Source organism: Diabrotica virgifera, chromosome 6 (assembly GCF_917563875.1).
Source record: "Diabrotica virgifera virgifera chromosome 6, PGI_DIABVI_V3a".
NCBI classification, from domain to species: domain Eukaryota; kingdom Metazoa; phylum Arthropoda; class Insecta; order Coleoptera; family Chrysomelidae; genus Diabrotica; species Diabrotica virgifera.
Window position 1 is genome coordinate 87,419,590 of NC_065448.1, and position 23,166 is coordinate 87,442,755.

Sequence of the window (23,166 nt, forward strand, 5' to 3'; positions counted from 1 at the left end):
ATTGTTGAAACAATAAATGTTTTGCTTGACCATTTGAAATGTAACGGCTTTTCCTTATCGTTCTTTGTTAAACAATGCTGTTACCTCTGCCGAAGTTCCGAATAATTTCATTTCATTTCCAAGTGTAGTCCGTACTGGAAGGAAGTTTTCGTGTGTCTATTATTATCGTATTCATTTTTTTTTCGAATCCTGAGAAAACCAATTATTATTTTTGAAAAATTTAAACGCAGAATAAAATATTACAGTATTATCGAGGGTCTGAAGTCCCTGAGAACTTCTATAATGATTATTTAATAAGTCGCAGAGGCAAAAAAGAGAAAATTTAGTATGATTTTTAATTTTAAATATACCATTCAAAATAAACTTTTTGTTTATTCTAAGGCACTTTCAGACCTCGGTAATAATGTAATCTTTTATTCTGCGTTTAAATTTTTCAAAAATACTTATTAGTTTTCTCAGGATTCCAAAAAAACTGAATGCATTTAAATAGAATTTGATCGAAATTTTGCACCTGCGCCCTCCAAAAGGATTAAAGTGTTTTACATTTTTGGAATCACTATTTCAAAGCTTTTAAATGAGCGGTCACATGATGTACTTTCCCATTTAAAATAACCAAAGTTGTGGCTGTTACCTGAAGAGGGATCGCGTAAAGTTCGAAACATTGATGTTATAATATACATTGATTATTTTAAAAAGCGATTGTCCGACGTTTCGCTTACCTGCTACAAATAAATAAGTTAATAAGGGGACAACACTTTTTCCAGCGCACTGTATAAGTGAAATCATATGAGAAATCGCACAGTGTAAAGTCCATTAGGTTTAGGACAAAAAAAGGGGATTTGCAAAATTATTATTAATCAATTGATATCATACATTAAGCTAATGCATTCAGTAATTATCAATATAAAATACGTTCATAGTAGGGATGAATAGAATTGCTTGTAAGAATAACCTTATTTATTGTGGGAATGAACGAATTTAGTTGTAAGAATACACGGAAATAATTGTAGAAATTAACGAAATACGTTAGGATAATTAATATTGTTATTGACACAATGTCTTCGTCGGTCAATTAACGACGTTGTTGTTTCAATGAATAGTGTTCGTTGGCGCAGTGAACAGTGTTCGTAATATTAATAAATGGATGTTCATCCATTCAATCAGCGTGATATTGGATTAACTAACGAACATAATGAATTGGTGAACATCGCTTTGCCATTCCAACAAAACCAAGAATTGGACAAATTTTAAGTATTGCTTTTGTTGTTTGAATTAAAATTTTTATTAATATTACGTACCTTTTTCGTTGATTGAACTTTACACGTTGAATTTCTTCTAAACTGTTGCTTCTTTTTGTTCTCCATTCTCCATCTCCATGTTTTCAATTAATTCAAAAGCTTTCAGTCTGTCACTCTAAATTATACAGAAGCAAACCAACTATCATCACATTCTTTGCCCGTTTTCTTTAAAGATGGCGATTGATATTTTTTATAAAGTAGGATAACATTTTTCTTCTTGCATTATTAAATCTGTGTATAATATTTTGTAAGTTTTTTATACTTTCTACCATCAGTATGTATCGTATTCAGATCTGATATTAATATATTTAAAGTTTATTTTTATACCAACTCAGGCATCGTCTAGCTCTAGTTCATTCCTAAATTTTCATTCAGCGTATACATAAGTCAAAGAGCAATGAAGCCATGACACAGCATTATCGGTATTAATGTGGAAGTTTTTAAGGATTCGACGGCTGAAAGGCAAAAATGACCAAGCGACAATTGGCTAACTTTACACTAGAGCGGTTTAAAGTTTGAAATTTTGAAAAAAAAAAATTCATAAAACATGATTTAGTCGGTTAGTAATATTTTCTGCTAAATCGCAACCAGGAAAAAGTTACCAACCGACTATATTTTTTTACCTTCAACTGGAAAAAAATACTGAAGGTGACTGATTTTTATTATCGGAACTGGTAAAATTGACTAAACCTGATAAATTTTTGACTATATTTTAAGAAAAATAACCTATCCGAAAACCATTCGTGTTTTGTGACAGGCAAAATGGTTGAAGTAGAAAACTAAAATATATAATTAACAGTAATTATCATATTAATAAGAGGCCTTACTTTGAATCGTTTCCTCTTTATCCAAACGACATGCATGATCAGTGAAATGTATAAATTTCTTATTTGAAATATGTACCTACTGATTTCTTGGCATACTGCTACACTACATACTTACCAAAAGTAAATCTTTGGTAGATGCCCTTGCGCTTGCTAAAGCTAGGTTTAGGATATTATGTATTCATTTTAAACTATCCATTATATAATTAAAACAATACGATTACGTAGATCCAAAAATGAGTTATAATAATAAGTAATACCCAATACTAAAAAATATAGATTTCAACAACTATTCCACAATTCGGAGCACACTGACCGATATTCTGTTATTAACTACAAATTAATGAAACTATGATTTCGATGCGTTCTAAACGGCGGAACAGGTTACGTGCAATAATGATAAGCTTCCTTTTAAAATTTATTTTTTAAAGAAATATATCTAAGCAACAAAAACATTAAAAAAACGGCAGGTAAATTATTACCAGGCGACAAAATCCATCTATCTTAGGTAGAAAAAAAAACTATTGATCTTGTTTAAGAAAGTTACATCTAGAAATAATTAACTAAACAAAAAATGGTATTTAATTATTGTGTAAAATGTGTAAAAAAAGTAATAAATGATAAAAAAAAATATTTTTGGATGGGATAAAATTTCTTAAGCATTTTAAAAACTCTAGATATTGTTTGTAAAAAATCACTAAGCGCTCAAACATTTAAAATACAATCTAACAAAAACTTACTAAATAGCTGCAAAGGATTAAAATGGGATAGGTACCAAATGAAAGTTGTTCTTAAATTTACAAAATTCTAGTTGCTTGGTCGCCGAAAATTTTTAAAAATGTCAATTATTTTAAATTACCAAGCGACAAAAAATTCATCGTAGCCACATGAGGATACAATCAATCGACTCAGAAAAATTTTCTGATTTCAGTGATATATATATATCTCAATATTGCCCAAATTGGCATTTGGTAACTTTGGCCTTTCAACCGTCGAATGTATTATCGAAATATGTTACGCCCGCCACTTACGGTACTGCGGTGACGTACACAGTCACACACGATCAAAATGTTTGCCAATTAGTCGAATTCGACAAAATTGAACGACGCCGCAGTATCGTGAGTGGCCGGCTTTAAGGATACTTCTTGGTTTCCAATAAAGGGTTTGAATTTTGCGTAGATATTTTCCATCCAGCTTCAGTTTCTCCAATTCATTCAATAATTTATAGGTCTAGATCCCGCCTAAGAAATAAAAGTTGATTAATGCAAGATAAGAATTTGTTAATACCTTAACGGTGTCTAGTCGGACAAACTTTGATATACGGGAACACTGGAACAGGGGAAGTTTTAATGGTGGAACAGGTTAAAAATTTGGAACATCAGACTACGAAAACGTCATATGTATTTTGTCGGACAGAACTTCCAATTGATTTGTTGCCCTTTCATTAAACTCTCATGCAAAAAATCAGACTTGTGTGTATCACCAACTGGGCATTTTAATGAGTTGAACACGAAGAACATGTCAAATGACAGAAATCATGTTCGTTAGTAATGAGAGTTTAATGAAAGAGTAACAAATCAATTGGAAGTTCTGTCGGACAAAATACATCTGAGGTTTTCGTAGTGTAACGTTCCAAATTTTTAACCTGTTCCACAATAAAAACCTCCCCTGTTCCAGTGTTCCAATATATCTGAGTTTGTCCGACTAGACACCCTTAAGCTATTAACAAATTTTCAGCTTGCTATTAATCAACTTTTTATGTACGCGAGATCCAGACCTATTATTGTGCTGAATCCTATCAAAGTCATTATAGTTAAATAAAATTAAGAAATGAGGTTTTTTAAGGTCCAGGTCGCGTACGTGTTTAATCCAGAACAGTTATATTGGCTTTTCTATTTTTAATTATCTTGTTGATTTCAGTGTAAACCACAATCATAATTTTTTTTAATTCCACACTTTTCTAACAGTGACATAATTAGTCCAATTATGGAAACGTCGATACGAAATTAAATGTTTCTTATACAGAGTTTCGCCTACAAATTATTTGCCACTTATATATTTGAAATAAATGTCGACTCGATTATAGTTTTCTGTTGACCCAGATATGAAAATATCAAAAGGCACCGCTAGGAAAATATTCCAAAAATGCGGTTCAGGGAAACTATATGAAACGAGTCTTTGTACTCTCATACAGAGTATGGCATTAGTAAAAATACAAAAATAGACGGTTTCGTTTTGATTTAAATCTGTCTCCTGCCATCCCCCGATAGCGCTATTTCTAGGTCTACCTGTTATCAAGGAGGCTATGCAAGAAGACAAATTTACATCAAAACTACGGAAGTTTCTCTGAACCGCATTTTTGGAATATTTTCCTAGCAGTGCCTTTTGATATTTTCATATCTGGGTCAACAGAAAACTAGAATCGAGTCGACATTTGTTTCACTTATTCCCCGTTAGAGGGCGTTCTAACCTTACTCCGGTATAGTTTTATTGTATACCGAGAACTACGGAAGTTTTGATGTAAATTTGTCTTCTTGCGTAGCCTCCTTGATAACAGGTAGACCTAGAAATAGCGCTATCGGAAGATGGCAGGAGACAGATTTAAATCAAAACGAAACCGTCTATTTTTGTATTTTTACTTATATATTTGCCACTTAATTCGTATTATTTATTATTCATAGCATGTATTAATCCCACTATATAAAAATGTTTGATACATTATTACATATCTGTAAATATTAAGTAGGTATGTCTTAAACAATAAAAACCGAAAAATTATAACAAACACTAAGACACAGTAATGATATAGGTATATCATGTCATGATATAGGTATATACATATATCATGCCATGATATAGGTATTCCCTTATTTTGCGGAAACTTATACAGAAAAATCATTATACCGAGAAGTGGTATTTCCACACCTTATTTAATATATGACTAACGAAGTATGACTAATTGTGACAAAGTAATATTATTTATTTTACTGTTTATAATAACGTTCTTAATATACAGGGTGTCCCGAAAAGATAGGTCATAAATTATACCACAGATTCTGGGGTCAAAAATAGGTTGATTAAACCTCACTTACCTATATACAATAGTGCACACAAAAAAAGTTACAGCCCTTTGAAGTTACAAAATCAAAATCGATTTTTTTTAATATGTCGAAAACTCCTACAGGTTTTTTATTGAAAATGGACATGAGGAATCTTTATCGTAGCAACATCTTAAAAAAAAATTATAGTGAAATTTGTGTACCCCATAAAAATTTTATGGGGGTTTTGTTCCCTTAAACCCCCCCAAACTTTTATGTACGTTCCAATTAAATTATTATTGTGGCACCATTAGTTAAACACAATATTTTTAAAACTTTTTTGCCTCTCAGTACTTTTTTGATAAGCCAGTGTTTATCGAGATATTTTGAATATTTGTCGAATCCACCACCTATTTGTATATGGTTAAGTATGATTATAGACACCTGTTAATAATCTGAAAATTTATTTATAACTTAAATTTTTTGGTATATTTTGAAAAAGAAGCCACATCTCGATAAAAGTTGACTTATCAAAAAAAGACTAAGAGACAAAAAAAGTTTTAAAAACACTGTGTTTAACTAATGGTACCACAATAATAGTTTAATTGGAACGTACACAAACATTTGGGGGGTTTAAAGGAACAAAACCCCCATAATTTTTTTATGTAAATATAGTAAAAAAGTAGCCGCATCTCGATAAAAACTGGCTTATCGAAAAAATACTAAGAGGCAAAAAAGTTTTAAAAACGTTGTATTCAACTAATGGTACCACAATAATGAATTAATTGGAACGCACACAAAAGTTTGGGGGGGTTCAAGGGAACAAAATCCCCATAAATTTTTTATGGGGTGGACAAATTTCACTATAATTTGGTTTTAAGGTGGGCCTGTCATAAGAATTATACATGCCGGTTTTCAATAAAAAATTTTTGAGAGTTTTCGATATATTGAAAAAAATCGATTTTCATTTTGTAACTTCAAAGGGCTGTAACTTTTTTTATGAGCACATTTGTACTAAGGTAAGTTAGGTTCAACCGAACTATTTTTGACCCCAGAATGTGTGGTATAATTTGTGACCATTCTTTTCGGGACACCCTGTATAACGTTCTATAAAATATACGCGACGCCTCATAGGGCATTCAGTGAGATTAATTGGCTCCGAATTCCATCCTACTACATCGACTTACTTGATATTTTCACAATAAGTAGGGAATAGCTCAAGCAAAAAAGTCTACCCTATATAGGGTGAGGCAGATAACTGGCCTATTAGAAATATCTCGAGAACAGAATCATGAAAATTGGAATAAGAGGGTTTTCAAGGGTGATCTATTAAATGAAAATATTTTTATCTCTTTGCAACTTCCGGTTATACCAAAAGTTGCTTAAAAGTTAGTTTTTTTTTTAAAATGGGACACCCTGTATATTTTTACATTTTTGGATTCTCCTCAATATCTTCTTTCTTAAAATATGAGGTTTAGTAATAGTATACAGGATATTTTAATAGATATTTACGTTTTTTTTATTAATTTCGTTGCAATATTCACACCCTGTTGAATTGTAATAGTTTGACATTAAAAACTCTGCTTACGTTCAAGTGATTTTTAATATAGTGTACTATTGTTAAGAATCATTAGTATAGCTAATTTTGAAATTTTAGTATACAGGGTTGGTCGAAACTCGGAGTGAATATTTTTTGAGTTTTCTAAAATGGAAACTGTACTTTAGTATTGTAATGAAATGATATTTCATGATACTTTTTTATTTGATAAGTATTCCCTATACCTAATTGCTTTAATTTGTGAGTTATTGGTGATTCAAGCTAAACATTAATTGCAACAAAAATACGTAAAATTTTATTAGGTTGGCCGTGAAAAAATTCAATCACAAATAATTTTTCAGAAATAAATACATATTAATCCAGACTGATCCCTAAAATTACCAATAATGGTTTAGCTATCAAAATACCTACGTAGTTAAGATTGTTGGTGCGATTAACAATTAAGCACAAATTAAAGCAGTTAGGTATAGGGAATGCTTAATAAATAAAAAAGTACCATAAAATATCATTTTATTACAATACTAAAATACAGGGTGTTCCATTTAAGAAAACTCAGAAAATACTCGTTCCGAGTTTCGACCAACCCTGTATACTCAAATTAAAAATTTAGCTTTACTAATGATTCTTAACAATAGTAGACTATATTAAAAATCATTTGAATGTAAGTAAAGCTTTAGATGTCAAACTACTACAATTCTACGGGGTGTGAATGTTGCTACGAAATTAATAAAAAAACGTAATTATCTTTTAATATACCCTGTATAACATTGCAAAACCTCATATTTTAACCAAGAAGACATCGAAGAGAATCCAAAAATGAATGTAAAAATATACAGGGTGTCCCATTTAAAAAAAATTAGTTATAAGCAACTTCCGGTATAACCGGAAGTAGCAAATAGATGAAAATATTTTCATTAAATAGATGACTCTTCAAAACCCCTTCATTAAAATTTTCATGATTTTGTTGCCTTTGGTTCTGGAGATATTTCTAATAGACCCTTTATTTGTCTCACCCTGTATACTATGGCACTTTTATGTTGGGGGCGGTTCCCACCCCTTCAAGGAGATGGAAAATAAATGTTTTGGTCAAAGTAACTAGAGAAGTGGCTAGAGAACCTAATTCTAAGCAAAAACTGTTGTAAATTTTTTTTAACTCAAAACTTTTTGAGTTATTCGTGGTTGAAAATTGGCCATTTTCATTGAAAAATGACACCTTTCCGACGGTTTTTTGCGAATAGCTTAAAAACTATGCATCTAACTAAAAAAAACTGTACAAAACATTTTTGTAGCTCATAAATAAACAAAGATTCGTTCCTTTATAAATCTCTAAGTTATAATACAAAAAGAGATATGGTAGGTAAAAAGAGTTTGTTTTTTTGGTACATGCTCAAATCGGTGTATTCAACTTAAAATAACAGAGAAATGGTCGAGAGTGGTTTTAGGTGTATAATGCTACCAATATCTTTTGTAGTATGTATGTACTTCAAAAGACCTTTAAAATGAGCAATAATAAATGTCGATTATATTCAAACTAAGCGAGATATGCTGCAAAAAATTTGATGACTAATATATTTTAAGAAAAAATGCATTATATAGGCATTTTAAGAAAAAAGGCATTTTTATAATTAAGTATGTTCTAGGTAGGTAGGTACCTAGAAAAGCCATAGTAAAGCTTACTACACTAATAAATGCATCCTTTAGGCTTAGATATGTTCCCATCCTTTGGAAAACTGCAGAGGTTATAATGATACTAAAAGTAGGACAAGATAACCATGAATTAACATCATACAGGCCAATCTCCTTACTATCCATAATCTCAAAGGTGTTTGAAAAATTACTACTACGAAGAATGAACCATATAATTGAACAAAAAAATATTATTCCAACTCATCAATTTGGATTTCGTGATAAACACTCCACAATTGACCAGATTCATCGAATACTAACTGAAATAGAAAAAGCACTCGAAGGGGACAAAATTTGTTCGGCAGTATTCCTGGATATCGCAAAAGCATTTGACAAAGATTGGCACGACGGTCTGTTAATGAAGCTAAAGAAAATATTTCCTATGCAACTCGTTGAAATATTGAAGTCATACCTACACCAGCGAACATTTAGAGTTAAAATGGAAAACGAGTACTCTGAGTTAAAGCAAATAAATGCAGGGGTTCCACAAGGTAGCGTTCTTGGACCAATACTATACCTTTTGTACACATCTGACATTCCGGAGAGGGAAAACATCCAACTGGCCACATTTGCTGATGATACAGCAGTCATGGCAATAGGAGCAACTATAGAGGAATCTACGATTAACTTACAAAATGCAATTAATGGCATAGAAGGCTGGTCCAAAAAATGGCGTATAAAGTTTAATGAACAGAAGTCAGTTCATATTAACTTCACTAACAAGAAAATCAATAATCTTCCAATTATCCTAAACAACAACGTTTTTCCTAATAAAAACACAGCGAAATACCTGGGTTTAAAAAATCTCGACGTCAAACTAAAATGGAAGGAGCACGTTAAAAAGAAAACTGAACAGATGAAGATAAAGTACAAAAATATGTATTGGCTAATAGGTAGGTACTCTCAACTTTCCATCCAGAACAAAGTACTAATTTACAAACAGATATTGAAACCGGTGTGGACCTATGGCCTACAATTATGGGGCTGTACCAAAAAAAGTAATTACCGAAATTTAGAAACGCTCCAGAACCGAATATTAAGGAATACTGTATGTGCTCCTTGGTATGTTCGGAACGATGATTTGCGTAGAGATCTTAAAATCGAATCTATTCCAAATGAAATTAAGAAAGTCGCCAGGAGACATGAAGACAGGCTCCATAAGCATCCCAACCATGAAGCACTTCAGCTTCTTGTCAACGAACCCCAGATGCGAAGGCTCAAGAGGACTAAACCGTTCGAGCTCGTGTAATGTGTGAAGTTGTGCCGGGCTTAGTTAGTGTTGTGCATTGTATTGTAGCCACAACAAATACGTGAGCAATTAGTGAAAAGCAGAGTCAGTGCTGTGCTGTGTAGCCACAACAAAGAAGTGGACATTTCATGTAAAAAAAAAGCTAGGATGGACCAGGTGACATCTAGTTTACAAACATTTTTTAGGGAAATTAGGTTAAAGAAAAAATACTGATTAATCTTGTAGATTAGGTGTATTTATATTGTTTAAATAAAAAAAAAGTATGTTCTATGGGAAATAAGCCACAATTGTACTAAAAAATGAATTTATTAACGTTTCGAAGCCCAAATCGGGTTTCGTTGTCAAAATACAAAATACTATTAAAATAAACAAAAATTTTGTTGCTAAGTAAAATTCTTCTAATAATTTATTTAATCTGACTCATTTATATTGGCAATTCAGACGTATATTATACATTTTAAAGTAGAAGACTTTAAAATGATATCGCCAATATTTATGAGTTGCGTTCCTGGGACGACTTTACTAAAAGATAGTTCATTCGATTAGATGAAATCAATCCCAACTCAAGAATATCCGTCGCAAAAAAATCATAGCATGTGATCTGTCTTTAAAAAGACAACCAAATGCAACGATGACAGTAAAATTCTCGCGTTAGAGATTCCATAGTAAATCACGAGGGAACACCGGGAAAAAAACCTCGTGATACTCTCCCGATACGTAAGTATTCGGTCTTACATTTAATTTACCTTCAAAAAAATAATACCAAATTCTGACTTTAATATGTTTAAATTATAAATAATATTAATAATACATAGATATACAATAAGTAATACTAAAATATAAAATTTGTACTCGAAATGTTATTGACTTACTAATCGTGGTATTTTCTTTCTATTTACTTCCTCTTTCAGTATGGGTAACCACATCCTACTGCATTCTACCGAGGAATTTGCGACACAATTGGTTTCATTTAGCATAATTAGAGCCGCTTCTTTGATTTTTCTCTTTTTACTATCTGATCCTTTCAGGACTATACTTGAATCTCTCCACTGAACTCTATGTTCATTATCCCATGCGTGTTGACATATTTGAGATCTATCAAATTCTCTTTTTTTAATATAAGACTGATGTTCACTTATTCTAACGTTTAATGGTCTTGATGTTTCACCTAAATAAAATTGTTCGCATTCACAAGGTATTTTATAAATGCAATTCTTTGTTCTTTCTTGTTCATTGTTAGGTTTAGTTTTAGATAGAATAGATCTCAATGTGTTTGTTGTTTTGAATGTTGTTGAAATGTTGAATTTATTTCCTATTGTTTTAAGTTTCTCGGATAGTCCTTTTATATATGGTATTGTTATTTTTCTCGTATTATTTCTTGTGAATGTTGTAGGATCCCGTTCTAAGTTGTTCTGTTCCATTCGATCCAATCTTGTCAATTCCTTATTTATAAACGATAACGGATAATCATTTTTTAATAAAACAGATGTTAACAATTTTTTTTATTCTAAAAACGTTAATAAATTCATTTTTTAGTAAAATTGTGGCTTATTTCTCATAGAAAATACTTAATTCCTATTTCTCGATGTAACTCAAAAAGGATAAGAGATACAAAGGAAAGAGACCATACAAAATGTAGGGTTTTATAGACAAAATTTTGTTTTCATGTTTCATTACTGCATATTTTATCATTTTCAAGTTACATGGAGAAAAAGCAAGATTTTTAAGAAAATTTAAAAATGCGCTCTATAATTTGATCCTATTTTTCTCAAAAACCATTCATTTTACACCCGTCCAACTTTTTGAACATATAAATAACACTATAAAAGGCATTGTAAAAATAAAAAGATGCATTTAAATGCTGGTGGATAAGGGGTTAAATAAACTTCCCATTTTTACTTAAAATACATTAGTCATCAATTTTTTTTTTTCAGTATATCTCGCTTAGTTTGAATGTAATCGACATTTATTATTGCTCATTTTAAAGGTCTTTTTGAGGACGACAAAAGGTATTGGCATTATACACCTAAAATTAACTTTTTCTCTGTTATTTCAAGTTTAATACACCGATATGAGCATGCACCGAAAAACAAACTCTGTTCACCTACCATATATCTTTTTGTATTATAACTAGAAGATTTATAAACGAACGAATCTCTTTATTTTTTTGTAAGCTACAGAAATATTTAATATATGTAGTTTTTTTTAGGTAGTTGCATAATTTTTAAGGTATTCGAAAAAAAACGTTCGAAAAGGTTTCAACGAAAATGGCCAATAACCACGAATAACTCAAAAAGTATTGAGTTTTCAAAAACAAATTATAGAAGAATTTTTACTTACAATTAGGTTATCTAGCCATTTCCGTGGTTATTCTAACCAAAAAATTTTCCACCCCCGAGAAGGGGTGGGAGCGGCTCTCAAGGTAAAAACCATAGAATATAGGATAGACTTTGAATTAGGAGATAAGTAAAGGCTACATGTATAGCGATACGCTTTAATTACTATTTTTGCTAATTTTATTTTCTTAATTTTTAATAACTGTTCTCAAAACGAACCAACATTAGTCATTTAAAATTCACATGTAATATACAAACCAGATGCTAAGAAGTTTTACGAAACCAAATGTATCCTTAACGATAATATGTTTTTGGTGTGTTCAATTTAACAAACTGAATTCCCCATAAATTAATTACCTTATCACACCTTATGTCAACTTCTTAAAATACAAAAAGGTTCTCGTCTTTTAAAAGGCAGATGCAGTAATTTATGGCCCTTCTGGCCATTATCGCAAAGTCGCAAACCACTTGACATAATAGTTGGTGGTCCGGCAGGTCGGTCTCTACACAACATGCGAACGATGCAGACACACCCTCGTTCTCGCTAACAAACAACCCTCTTTCGAGATATAAGCAAAGCACCGCTTGTTTACCCAAAATAAATAAATATTACTGTTCGTTGTAACACTTATTTTTAATTAATTCTGTCAACACACACTTTTTTAAATTTTCCGCGAAAATTTAAAAAAGTAGTGCTAATAATATACTTTTGCCGTTTTTTAAATACAGTGAACATCGAAAATAACGTACGGTACCAGTGCCAATAACAGTGCTTCAGTGCTTCAGGATAACAGTGCTTCAGTTGATCGGATTTCAGTTAAAATCCCACCGTTCTGGCCCAACGATCCTGAAATATGATTCCTGCAAGTAGAAAACCAATTTACACTGGCAAACATAACAAGTGACGCAACGAAATTTAACTACATAGTTGATAATCTCGAAACAGCTTACATATCAGAAGTTAGGGACATCATTGTGTCACCACCAGCTACAGAGAGGTATGTAAAATTAAAGTTAGAGTTAATTAAGAGACTTAGTGCATCTCAACAACAAAAAATTAAAAGACTACTTGAGCATGAAGAACTGGGCGATCGAAGACCTTCTCAATTCTTAGATATTTACAGTCTTTAGCAGGAACAACAGTACCAGATAATATTGTAAGGTCTCTGTGGTTAGGTAGACTGCCATCGTCTACACAGGCTATTCCAGCTACTCAAACTAAAGCTAGTTTGGACGCAGCTGCCAAGCTAGCTGACAGAATCTCTGAAGCTATAGCTCCTAGCGCCCAAATTTCAGAAGCTTCCAAAGCGCGTGAAAGTACCATCGATAAATTGACAGCCGAATTAGCTGAAATGAAAATCTAGCTAGCTAGCTTGTCGCAGACTCAAGCACAAACTAACACATATCGTCGTAACCGCAGCAACTCAAGAGGCAGACCATATCCTAGAGACAGAAGCTACAGTAGGGAACATAATAGCGACATATTATGTTAGTATCACTACCGTTTTGGTGACCAGGCTCAAAAGTGCTCTCCTCCGTGCAAGCATCAGGGAAACATTGCAAGCAGTCGGTAAGTGCGGCATCCGATTCAAGCCCAAGGTCTCGCCGCCTTTTCGTAACAGAATATGCAACTAAAAAACAATTTTTAATCGACACCGGTGCCGATCTGTGCGTTTGTCCGCGAAAATATGTACGGGATGCACGCGAAAAGACTACATACGAACTATACGCGGCCAATGACACTAAAATCGCGACATACGGTTATGTGAATTTGACTTTAAACATCGGACTACGGCGTGATTTTACGTGGCGATTCGTAATAGCGGACATTTCAAAGCCTATTATTGGAGTTGATTTTCTTTCCCATTTCGCTCTCCTAGTGGACATTGCTAACCAGTGCTTAATAGACAGTACGACAACCCTTCGAAATAAGGGACTCGTTAAAGAGTGTTTCGATAGTAGCGTAAAGATTATCGCGGAAGTGTCGCGTTACCATGAACTCTTGCTACGATTTCCGGAAATCACGCGACCCGCCGGTATCGTGAAAGACATTCAGCATCAAACCAAGCACCACATCGATACAACACCAGGTCCACCCGTTTTTTCTAAGCCGCGACGATTAACACATGACAAACTGCAATGGGCTAAAAAAGAGTTTGAAAATCTTCTGCGTCTAGGCATCATAAGACCATCAAAAAGTAACTGGTGTACTCCACTGCATATGGTCCCGAAGAAAGGTGAGAAATGGAGACCCTGCGGAGATTATCGACGTCTAAACTAAAGAACAGTTCCAGGTCGATATCCAATTCCGCACATCGAAGATTTCGATCAGTCGCTAACTGGTAAGACAATTTTCTCTACAATAGATTTAGTGAGAGCATACAACCAGATACCAGTAGCCACCGAAGACATACGAAAGACCTCCGTTACCACACCATTTGGGCTGTAGGAGTATTTATATATGCCTTTTGGTTTACGAAACGCAGGACAGACATTCCAGGGTTTAATAGATGAGATTTTACGTGGTCTAGACTTCGCCTACGCCTACATCGATGACATTTTCATTGCGTCAGAATCCGAAGAGCAGCATATGTCGCATTTGGAAGAAATTTTCAAAAGGCTTAAGCAGTTTGGCGTTGCGATAAACCCAGCAAAGTGTCAATTCGGCAAAAACGAGATTACCTTTTTGGGATACACAGTATCAGATGGAGGACTCACACCTCCACAAGAAAAAGTAGCAGCTGTACAAAATTTCACTCAGTCAAAAACAGTGAAAAACCTACGCAGATTTCTAGGTATGTTAAACTTCTACCGAAGGTTCATACCCAATGCAGCTGAGCTACAAGCACCACTATATGGTGCCCTAAATGGAAATGTCAAAGGAAAAGCACCAATTGAATGGACACCACAGCGAATCCAAGCCTTTGACGACTGCAAAAACAGTTTAGCTAACGCTGCTTTACTGAGCCACCCTGTAAACGATGTTGGTATCTCCATCACTTGTGACGCTTCTGATTTTTGTGCTGGAGCTCTACTACAACAAAAAACGGATACAGGTATGAAACCTTTAGCTTTCTTTTCTAAGAAATTCTCACCTAGCGAAAAGAAATATAGTGCATACGACAGAGAACTATTAGCTATATATCTAGCCATAAAACACTTCAGACATAATATGATCGAAGGCAAGGACATAACAATATACACAGATCAGAAACCAATCACCTTTACCTTTACTCAGAAGCTAGACAAATGTAGTCCCAGACAGATATTTAGACTATATAGGACAGTTTTGCACTAACATTCAGCACAATTTCTGGATTAACAAATATTGTGGCAGACGCATTATCTCGAGTCGATAGCATCAAGAAAGATATCGACATCATAGACTTAGCTCTCGCACAAGAAACTGATCCAGAACTGCAAACTTTCTTAAGTGAGAAAACATCACTTCCAATGAAGAAAATACGCTTTTCCGAACAAAACGTGAGTTTGTACTGTGACATATCAATATCTACAGGCAGACCATTTTGTACCGAAACATCAGAGCATAAGTTGACTCGAGCGTGTCTACAGTGCCAAAAATCGAAAATATCGCGCCACATTGTTTCACCTACTGGAAGTTTTCTACCACCTTCCAGTCGATTCGAACATGTCCACATAGACATTGTAGGTAGTGATGCCGATTTCAGAAGGAAACAAATACTGTCTAACATACGTCGACCGTTTCACACGTTGGCCAGAAGCTTTCCCGATGCCTAATCAAGAAGTAGACACAGTTGCCAGAACATTTTTTCTGGTTGGATAGCTCGTTTTGGCACTCCCAAGCGCATCACAACAGATCAAGGCCGACAATTCAAATCGCATCTCTTCAAATCAATCTGCAAATTAACTGAAACTACCCATTTAAGGACAACCGCCTATTATCCTCATGCCAATGGTATGGTAGAAAGAATTCATCGACAGTTAAAAGCAGCAATTCGATGTCATGAAAATATCCGATGGACCGAAAGCCTACCTTCAGTGTTACTGGGCATACGAGCAGAGTGGAGAGAAGATTTAGGTACTTCAGAAGTAGCTCTAGAATCTATTAATAATATATACATAAATAAGAATGAATAAGGCCAATGACTAAAAACAATGCTTCCAATTGTTTTCCTTTTTTTTCAAAAAAATATATTATTTTTTAGCCGTAATTTTTTTATTTTTTGTCTTAGAAAGTTTGTTAAAAAATAATTCTGTAGGTTTTTACTAGATCTATAAGCCTATTTAATATTAAATCTTTTTAAAATCCTCAGTCGCAAAAAGAGGTGACTTTGAAAGGGTTGGTAAAGGTGGTTTTTGCATGTTATTACAAGTTTTAATTGTCAATAGCTTACTCACTTTTCGCCTTAGAAAAAATTTTTGCAAACCATGTTCTTGGGAATTAAATAAGCTACAATTTCATATTTAAACATTTTTTCGTATCTCTGATGCTAATCTTGCTATTCTGAAGAAAATCAATTTTTTTCCAAACTACAAAAATTCGTTAATCGTTTTTAACTCCATTATTTTAATAACTGATCATTCTAAGCTGGTCAAACTTCTAGAACCTATTATTAATACATAAATAAAAAAGACGAATTAAGGTTAATGACTAATTTTCATTAGGGTGGTGATTAGGGGGTTGCATGCGATCACTTTTTTGCTGAAAAAAATGGGGACTGACATTCTTTTCATTATAAGTCACTTAATTTTTGAGCTAGAGACTTTTTTATTTCTGGATATAGATATTGTTAAGTACTTTAAATTAGTTTAAACAAGTTGTCCTCGAAAAATGCATAGTTTTCCCGTCTTTTGACTTTGAAGCTAAAATATTTGGCATTTGACGAAAAATAGCCAACATATAATAAAGTATAGCTCGATTACTATTAGTCTTAAAGAAAATTTAAAAAAGGGTTTTGTTTATTTTTTCAACAGGTACATTTTTGTTACAAAGTTGTTTTGATAAAACGAAAACTTTTTGAGTTATTAGCAGAAAACTTATTAAAAACATTGATTATTTCGATATAAAACTAACACTTTCGATAGCGAATAAAAATAAATCGACAACTATTAATTTGTCAAAAAAATGTATAGAACGTTTTTTGCTTAGAATGAATGTTTTTACCAACTTTTTTGGTCAAAATATAATAAAAAATTTCCACCTTCGAGATGGGGTGGCAACCACCTCCATGGTAAAAGTGCCCTTCGGCACCATATAGATTTTGATCCTTGGACTATCCACTACTTATTCTCAAATTTTCAAGCAAATCTATCCATTCTGTAAAAATTGCGAGGTTTTGTTCTATTTTAAGCTTCATTACTTGGGCTAAATACATATTTCGATACTCGTCGTAAATGAAAGAAGGCAAATGAGAAACATTTCCAAAATTCAATACATGTACACCCATTCTTGGTAAATTTGAAGGTCTGTAATAATTATTATGTTCTATATATTATAGGCCTTGCGTCTAGAGCAGCGTTTCCCAACCGGTAGGTTGCGACCCACTAGTGGGTCGCGGCGTGGCTCTTACAGTAGCTAATTAGCGTACAGAGTACAGAATAGCGTATCAACATGGGTGAGGGATGGAATATGGAAAAAAATCAGAAGGTGGGTCGCGAGACCTAAAAGGTTGGGAACCACTGGTCTAGAGCACTAAGGCGGTGGTCTGCAATAGACGCTGTAGCCTGCGTACAACGTCACGCCGCGCGTAGGAAAATTGTTGATTTTTGTTACTTTTAAGAGACTTTAAAGGAAAATAGTTTAAAAAGTGTAATTCTAAAACAAATTCAAATTACGGGGTGAATTGGAGTGACCACCGACTTAGCCGGTGGTATACAATAGACGCCGTAGGCTGCGTACAGCGTGTATTGGAGTCTACCGCCTATCAATATGCTGTACTAAGGGGATTAGTTGGGTCAAAATTTTCGAAGTATCACATACGTCGTATTTTATTTTTATATGAAAAAGACAGGTACGGAAGCGACATAAATTTTGTAATTAAAAATTGGGTCTTTATTCATGCAATGTTCAGAAATAGGCTATTGATACGCCAGTCAATGGGAGCCAGAATAGGATATTACCTCCGAATTCTATCCTACTGCATGGATTTTAATGAAATTTTGGGCCTAGCCTCTACTTATCTCCTAATTCAAAGTCTACCCTATGCCAATGTGTGCTTTTATCTTGGGGGTGGTTCCCACCCCTTCTCAAGGGTGGAAAATTTTTTGTTTAAAATTATCACGGAATTCGTTAGAAAACCTAATTCTTAGCAAAAACTGTTCTATAATTTTTTTTGAAACCTCAATACTTTTTGAGTTATTCGTGGTTGAAAATTGACCATTTTTATTGAAACATAATACCTTTTCGAACAGTTTTTTGCGAATACCTTAAAAACTATGCATCTAACTAAAAAAAACTGTATTTAACATTTTTGTAAATTATAAAAAAAAAACAAAGAGACACTTGCCTCCATAACTCTTCTAGTTATAATACAAAAAGAGATATGGTAAGTGAAAATAGTTTGTTTTTTGGTACATTCTCAAATTGGTGTATTCAACTTGAAATAACAGAGAAACGGTCGATTTTAGGTGTATAATTCTACCAATACCTTTTGTAGTGCTTGAAACGGCCTTTAAAATGAGCTATATTAAAGGTCCATTACATTAAAACTAAGCGAGATACCAAACAAACAAACAAAATTGATATCAAACAAAATTAATAACCAATGTGTTTTAAGAAAAAATGAGAAGTAATTTTAACCCTCATCCAACAAAATGTAAATGCATCATTTTCCTTCTATAATATCTTTAACTATAGTGTTATTTCTAAGTTCAGAAAGTTGGACGGGTTTAAAATGAATGGTTTTTGAGACACAAAAGTTCAAATTATAAAGCATTTTTAAATTTTCTTAAAAATCTTCCTTTTTCTCCATGTAACTTGAAAATAATAAGAGATACAGCAATGAAAAATAAAAACGAAATTTTTAAGTGAAAAAACCCTACATTTTAGTGTGGTGTCTTTTTTTCGTATCTCTTATCATTTTCGAGTTACATAGAGAAAAACAAGATTTTTAAGAAAATTTAAAAAAGCGCTGCTCTATAATTTGATCTTATTTTTTTCAAAAACAATTCATTTTAAACCAGTCCAACTTTTTGAACATATAAATAACACTATAATAAAAAGTATTGTGGAAGGAAAACGATGTATTTAAATTCTGATGGATGAGGGGTTAAATACACTTCTCATTTCTTCTTAAAATACATTAGTCATCAACTTTCTGCAGAATACCTCGATCAGTTTGAATCTAATCGACATTTAGTATTGCTAATTTTAAAGATCTTTTCAAGCACTATAAAAGTTGTAAGTATCATTAAACACCTAAATTCGACCGTGTCCCTGTTGTTTCAAGTTGAATACACCGATTTGAGCATGCAGCAAAAAAAACAAACTCTTCTTACCTACCATATCCCTCGTTCTATTTTAACTAGATTTATGAAGGAACGAATCTCTTTGTTTTTTTATAACCTACGGAAATATTTTATATAGTTTTTTCTTAGATGCATAGTTTTTAAGGTATTCACAATAATCCGTCCGGAAAGATGTGATCTTTCAATGAAAATGGCCAATTTTTAACCACGAATAACTCAAACAGTATTGAGTTTTCAAAAAATAATTATAGAACAGTTTTTGCTTAGAATTAGGTCCTCTATCCTCTTTTGCGGCTATACTAACCAAAACATTTTTCACTCCCGAGAAGGGGTGGGAAACACCCCCAAGATAAAAGCGCACATCGGCATAGGGTAGACTTTGTTTCATGAGCTATTCCCTACTTACTGTGAAAATATCAAGTAAATCGATGTAGTAGGATGGAATTCGGAGCCAAATACCCTCATTGACTGCCCTATGATCATGTATTTTAGAAAGGAACTACACCGTTAACGGAGTTTTATTGTTTCATATGGTATATATAAAATAATAAAGTCGTGCATTTTTTGAGAAAGCGGTGAATTAGTCCCTAGCCATAGGGTGCATTAGGGTGAGTTCTACGCACTTTGGTACAAACACGTCTATAGTTTCACATTAAATTTACTATCGAAATATCACCTTTTAAAGTAAAAAATATATTCTTTTTACAAAAATATATTAAAAAAAAAGCAAAAAAAAAAACACGAAAGAAAGCAGTTTAGTTTTTTGCCCCATAACTTTTGTCCACGCGGATATAGGTATAGACATTGCTACACAGAAAAAAAAAACTTCCATCCTTCCTCTTTAAAATGACGAATACTAGAAGTCTCTAGGATTTACAGTTTCCGAAATATGATTTTTCATGTAATAGAGAGTTGATTATAATTAAGAAATATTATAGATGATCTTTATAGTTAAGATTTTAGAACATCTTATAATTATTAAGAAATTTGTATACTCACCTTGAGATTTAACAGCCACCATAAAACACATGAATAATAAGGAATTTCCAAAGAAAGCCATTGAACTAGACACCATTGCAAAAAATAGGTAAACTCTAAACTAAACACACTACTATATACTATTGTACGGTCTACTTCCAATAACCGAAGCTAAGATACTAACTGTTATGTGTTGTCTGTCGAAAGGCGAACTTGTACTTGAATATGTCAATGACGTATAATACAAGTCTTCGTTAAAACTAAACAAGTTAATAATCCTGATGAATAAACAATACAGGTGGTTAAACTACAAGAAAAATAATCTGAGAGGTAGATGATTCATTTTTAAAGGAAATGTAAACTTTTTTTTAATAAATTCATAAAATGCTACGAGAGTACAAGAAATAATTGTATTGTAGAAAATTCGATGAGTAATAATGAAAATATTCCTTCGTGGTAAAATATTTATTATTTTTAACAGAATAAATAAATATAAATACATATTTCTTAAATTGATTATTATCGATACCTTACTAATAAATTAATTGTTTGTTATAATAGTAGAGGAGGTAGCGCTAGATTTCAACAAGTCATTTCATACCGACTGACTGAGAGTTTCTATAAATAACAGTATTTTCCTTATAAGGTACACCAGTGACGGATCTAGAAACGTACCTTGGGGGAAATTTGTCGTGGGGAGGGGGAAGACCTTCCAATGAAACACCAACCAAAAGATACATAAACCCAACCCAAACTACATAAAGGACATACATAATAACTTGATGCATTAACTTCCCTTAAATTTCTCTGTCTAGAGATGAAACACCAACCAAAAGATACATAAACCCAACCCAAACTACATAAAAGACATACATAATAACTTAATGCATTAACTTCCCTTAAATGTCTCTATCTAGGGCCTAGGGTGTAAGTTTTCTGAACTTTGTACCTTCTTGGGGGGAAATTTCTCCTATTATTTCCCTTCGTAGATCCGGGAGGTACACCGGGGTAAAAGGAAAGTTGGGGCAAGTGAAACAAACGTTTACTTTGCTAAACCTAAATTTTCTAAAATGGCTTCACCTATTGAATATTAGCATATTTATAACCTTTATCTTGTGGTAGATGGGATTGATAGGCATTCATTTACGGTTTGATTTTGACAGCGAAGAGAAGAGACTCTAAACGTTCTATTGTAGCTGAGAAGAATCAAGAAATTAATGTATAAATAGCATCAACAATTCATACAATTCCCAAAGCAACCTTATTTTAAACATGTTAAAGGTCAAAGATGTAGCAAAAGCTCAACCATGGGTTGACTCACTGCTATAGGTACCTTCTTCTTAGCCTTCTATCGTCCACGTTTGGAAATAGGCCTCTCCCAACTCCTTTCACCGGTCTCTATCCTGAGCAACATATTTCCAATTTGTTCCGGCTGCTCTGTTAATATCATTAACCCACCTCATCTGTGGTCTTCCTCTCGGTCGTTTACTTTGGTAAGGTCTCCAATGTTGTATTTCTGCATTCCAACGTTGGTCTTTTTGTCTATCAGTGTGGCTTGCGAAGCTCCATTTTTTAAGTTTGGCAACTTTTCTTGTTATATCCTCGACTTTTGTTTTTAGATCTTACCCAGTCGTTCCTCTTTTTATCTGACAGTCGTATACCTAACATTGCTCTTTCCATTGCTCTTTCTGTTGTGGCTAGTTTATTCATGTTTGACTTGGTTAGGGTCCAGGTTTGACATCCATATGTCATGATAGGAAGAATGAACTGATCGAACACTTTGCTCTTCAAGTAGGTTGAAAAGCTTTGGCGATATTACGTCTCCTTGTCTCACGCCTTTCTTAATGGGGATGGGATTTGTATTTTCGTCTAGTTGTACTATCATAGTTGCATTTTCATATACAGGGTGTTTCATTAATAATTGTCCATATATTAACTGGAGAAACCTTAGCACAAAATACGAAGATTTAACCTAAAACACTTAAATAAAAAGTGGTTCCTTACTGAGTTACAGGGTGTTTTATCTAAAAATTTAAAAACTATTTTTGCTCAGTATTTTAAAACTATTCAATGTATCCTTTTCATACTTGTTAGAAAGTGCGACTACTAGACACGCTACTAAATTATGATGAACAAACGTTTCTAGCTACTACCAGAGGCGTACGACAGGGGATGGTGAATGGTTGACCCTTCTAAAATTCTACGCCACTGGAGGAATTACTATTTTAGTGCTATTTTTAGATTCTCCAATACTTTCTACGTAAATAATATACCCTTTATTGGTAACGATAAAGTCATTGGTTTTCGAGATATTTGAAGTTAAATATTAAACGGCACAGTTATTTTGATTAATTATTTATATGATTCATAATATGATTAAAGTTTAAAAATTATTTGTACCCAGTACTTTAAAACTATTTGGCGTAACCTTATCATACTTGGCAGAAAGTGTAGGTACTGTGCACCCTACTAAGTTAAGTTAAATAAACGTTTCTAGCTACTACCAGAGGCGTACGACAGGGGATAGTGGCTGGTTGACCCTTCCCAAATTCTACGCCACTGACGAAATTGCCATTTTAGTGTAATTTTTTGATTTCGCAATACTTTTTATGTAAATAATATACTCTTTAATCGTAACGATAAAATTATTAGTTTTCGAGGTATTTGAAATTAAAATTGAAGCGGCACAATACATTAATCAAAATAACCGTGTCGTTTCATTTTTAACTTCAAAGATCTAAAAAACTAAT

General features: G+C 33.1%; 1 protein-coding gene across 1 annotated transcript in view; it reads right to left on the bottom strand.

The window, feature by feature from the left end:
- The window catches only part of LOC114331475 (phenoloxidase-activating factor 1-like), a 145,851-nt gene extending 125,228 nt beyond the window's left edge, over window positions 1-20,623 (bottom strand). The window contains exon 1 of the mRNA XM_028281063.2: window positions 20,438-20,623. Coding sequence (XP_028136864.2) covers window positions 20,438-20,513 — 76 coding nt within the window. The 5' untranslated portion in view covers window positions 20,514-20,623. The remainder of the gene's footprint in view (window positions 1-20,437) is intronic.
- Window positions 20,624-23,166: the final 2,543 nt, after the last annotated feature.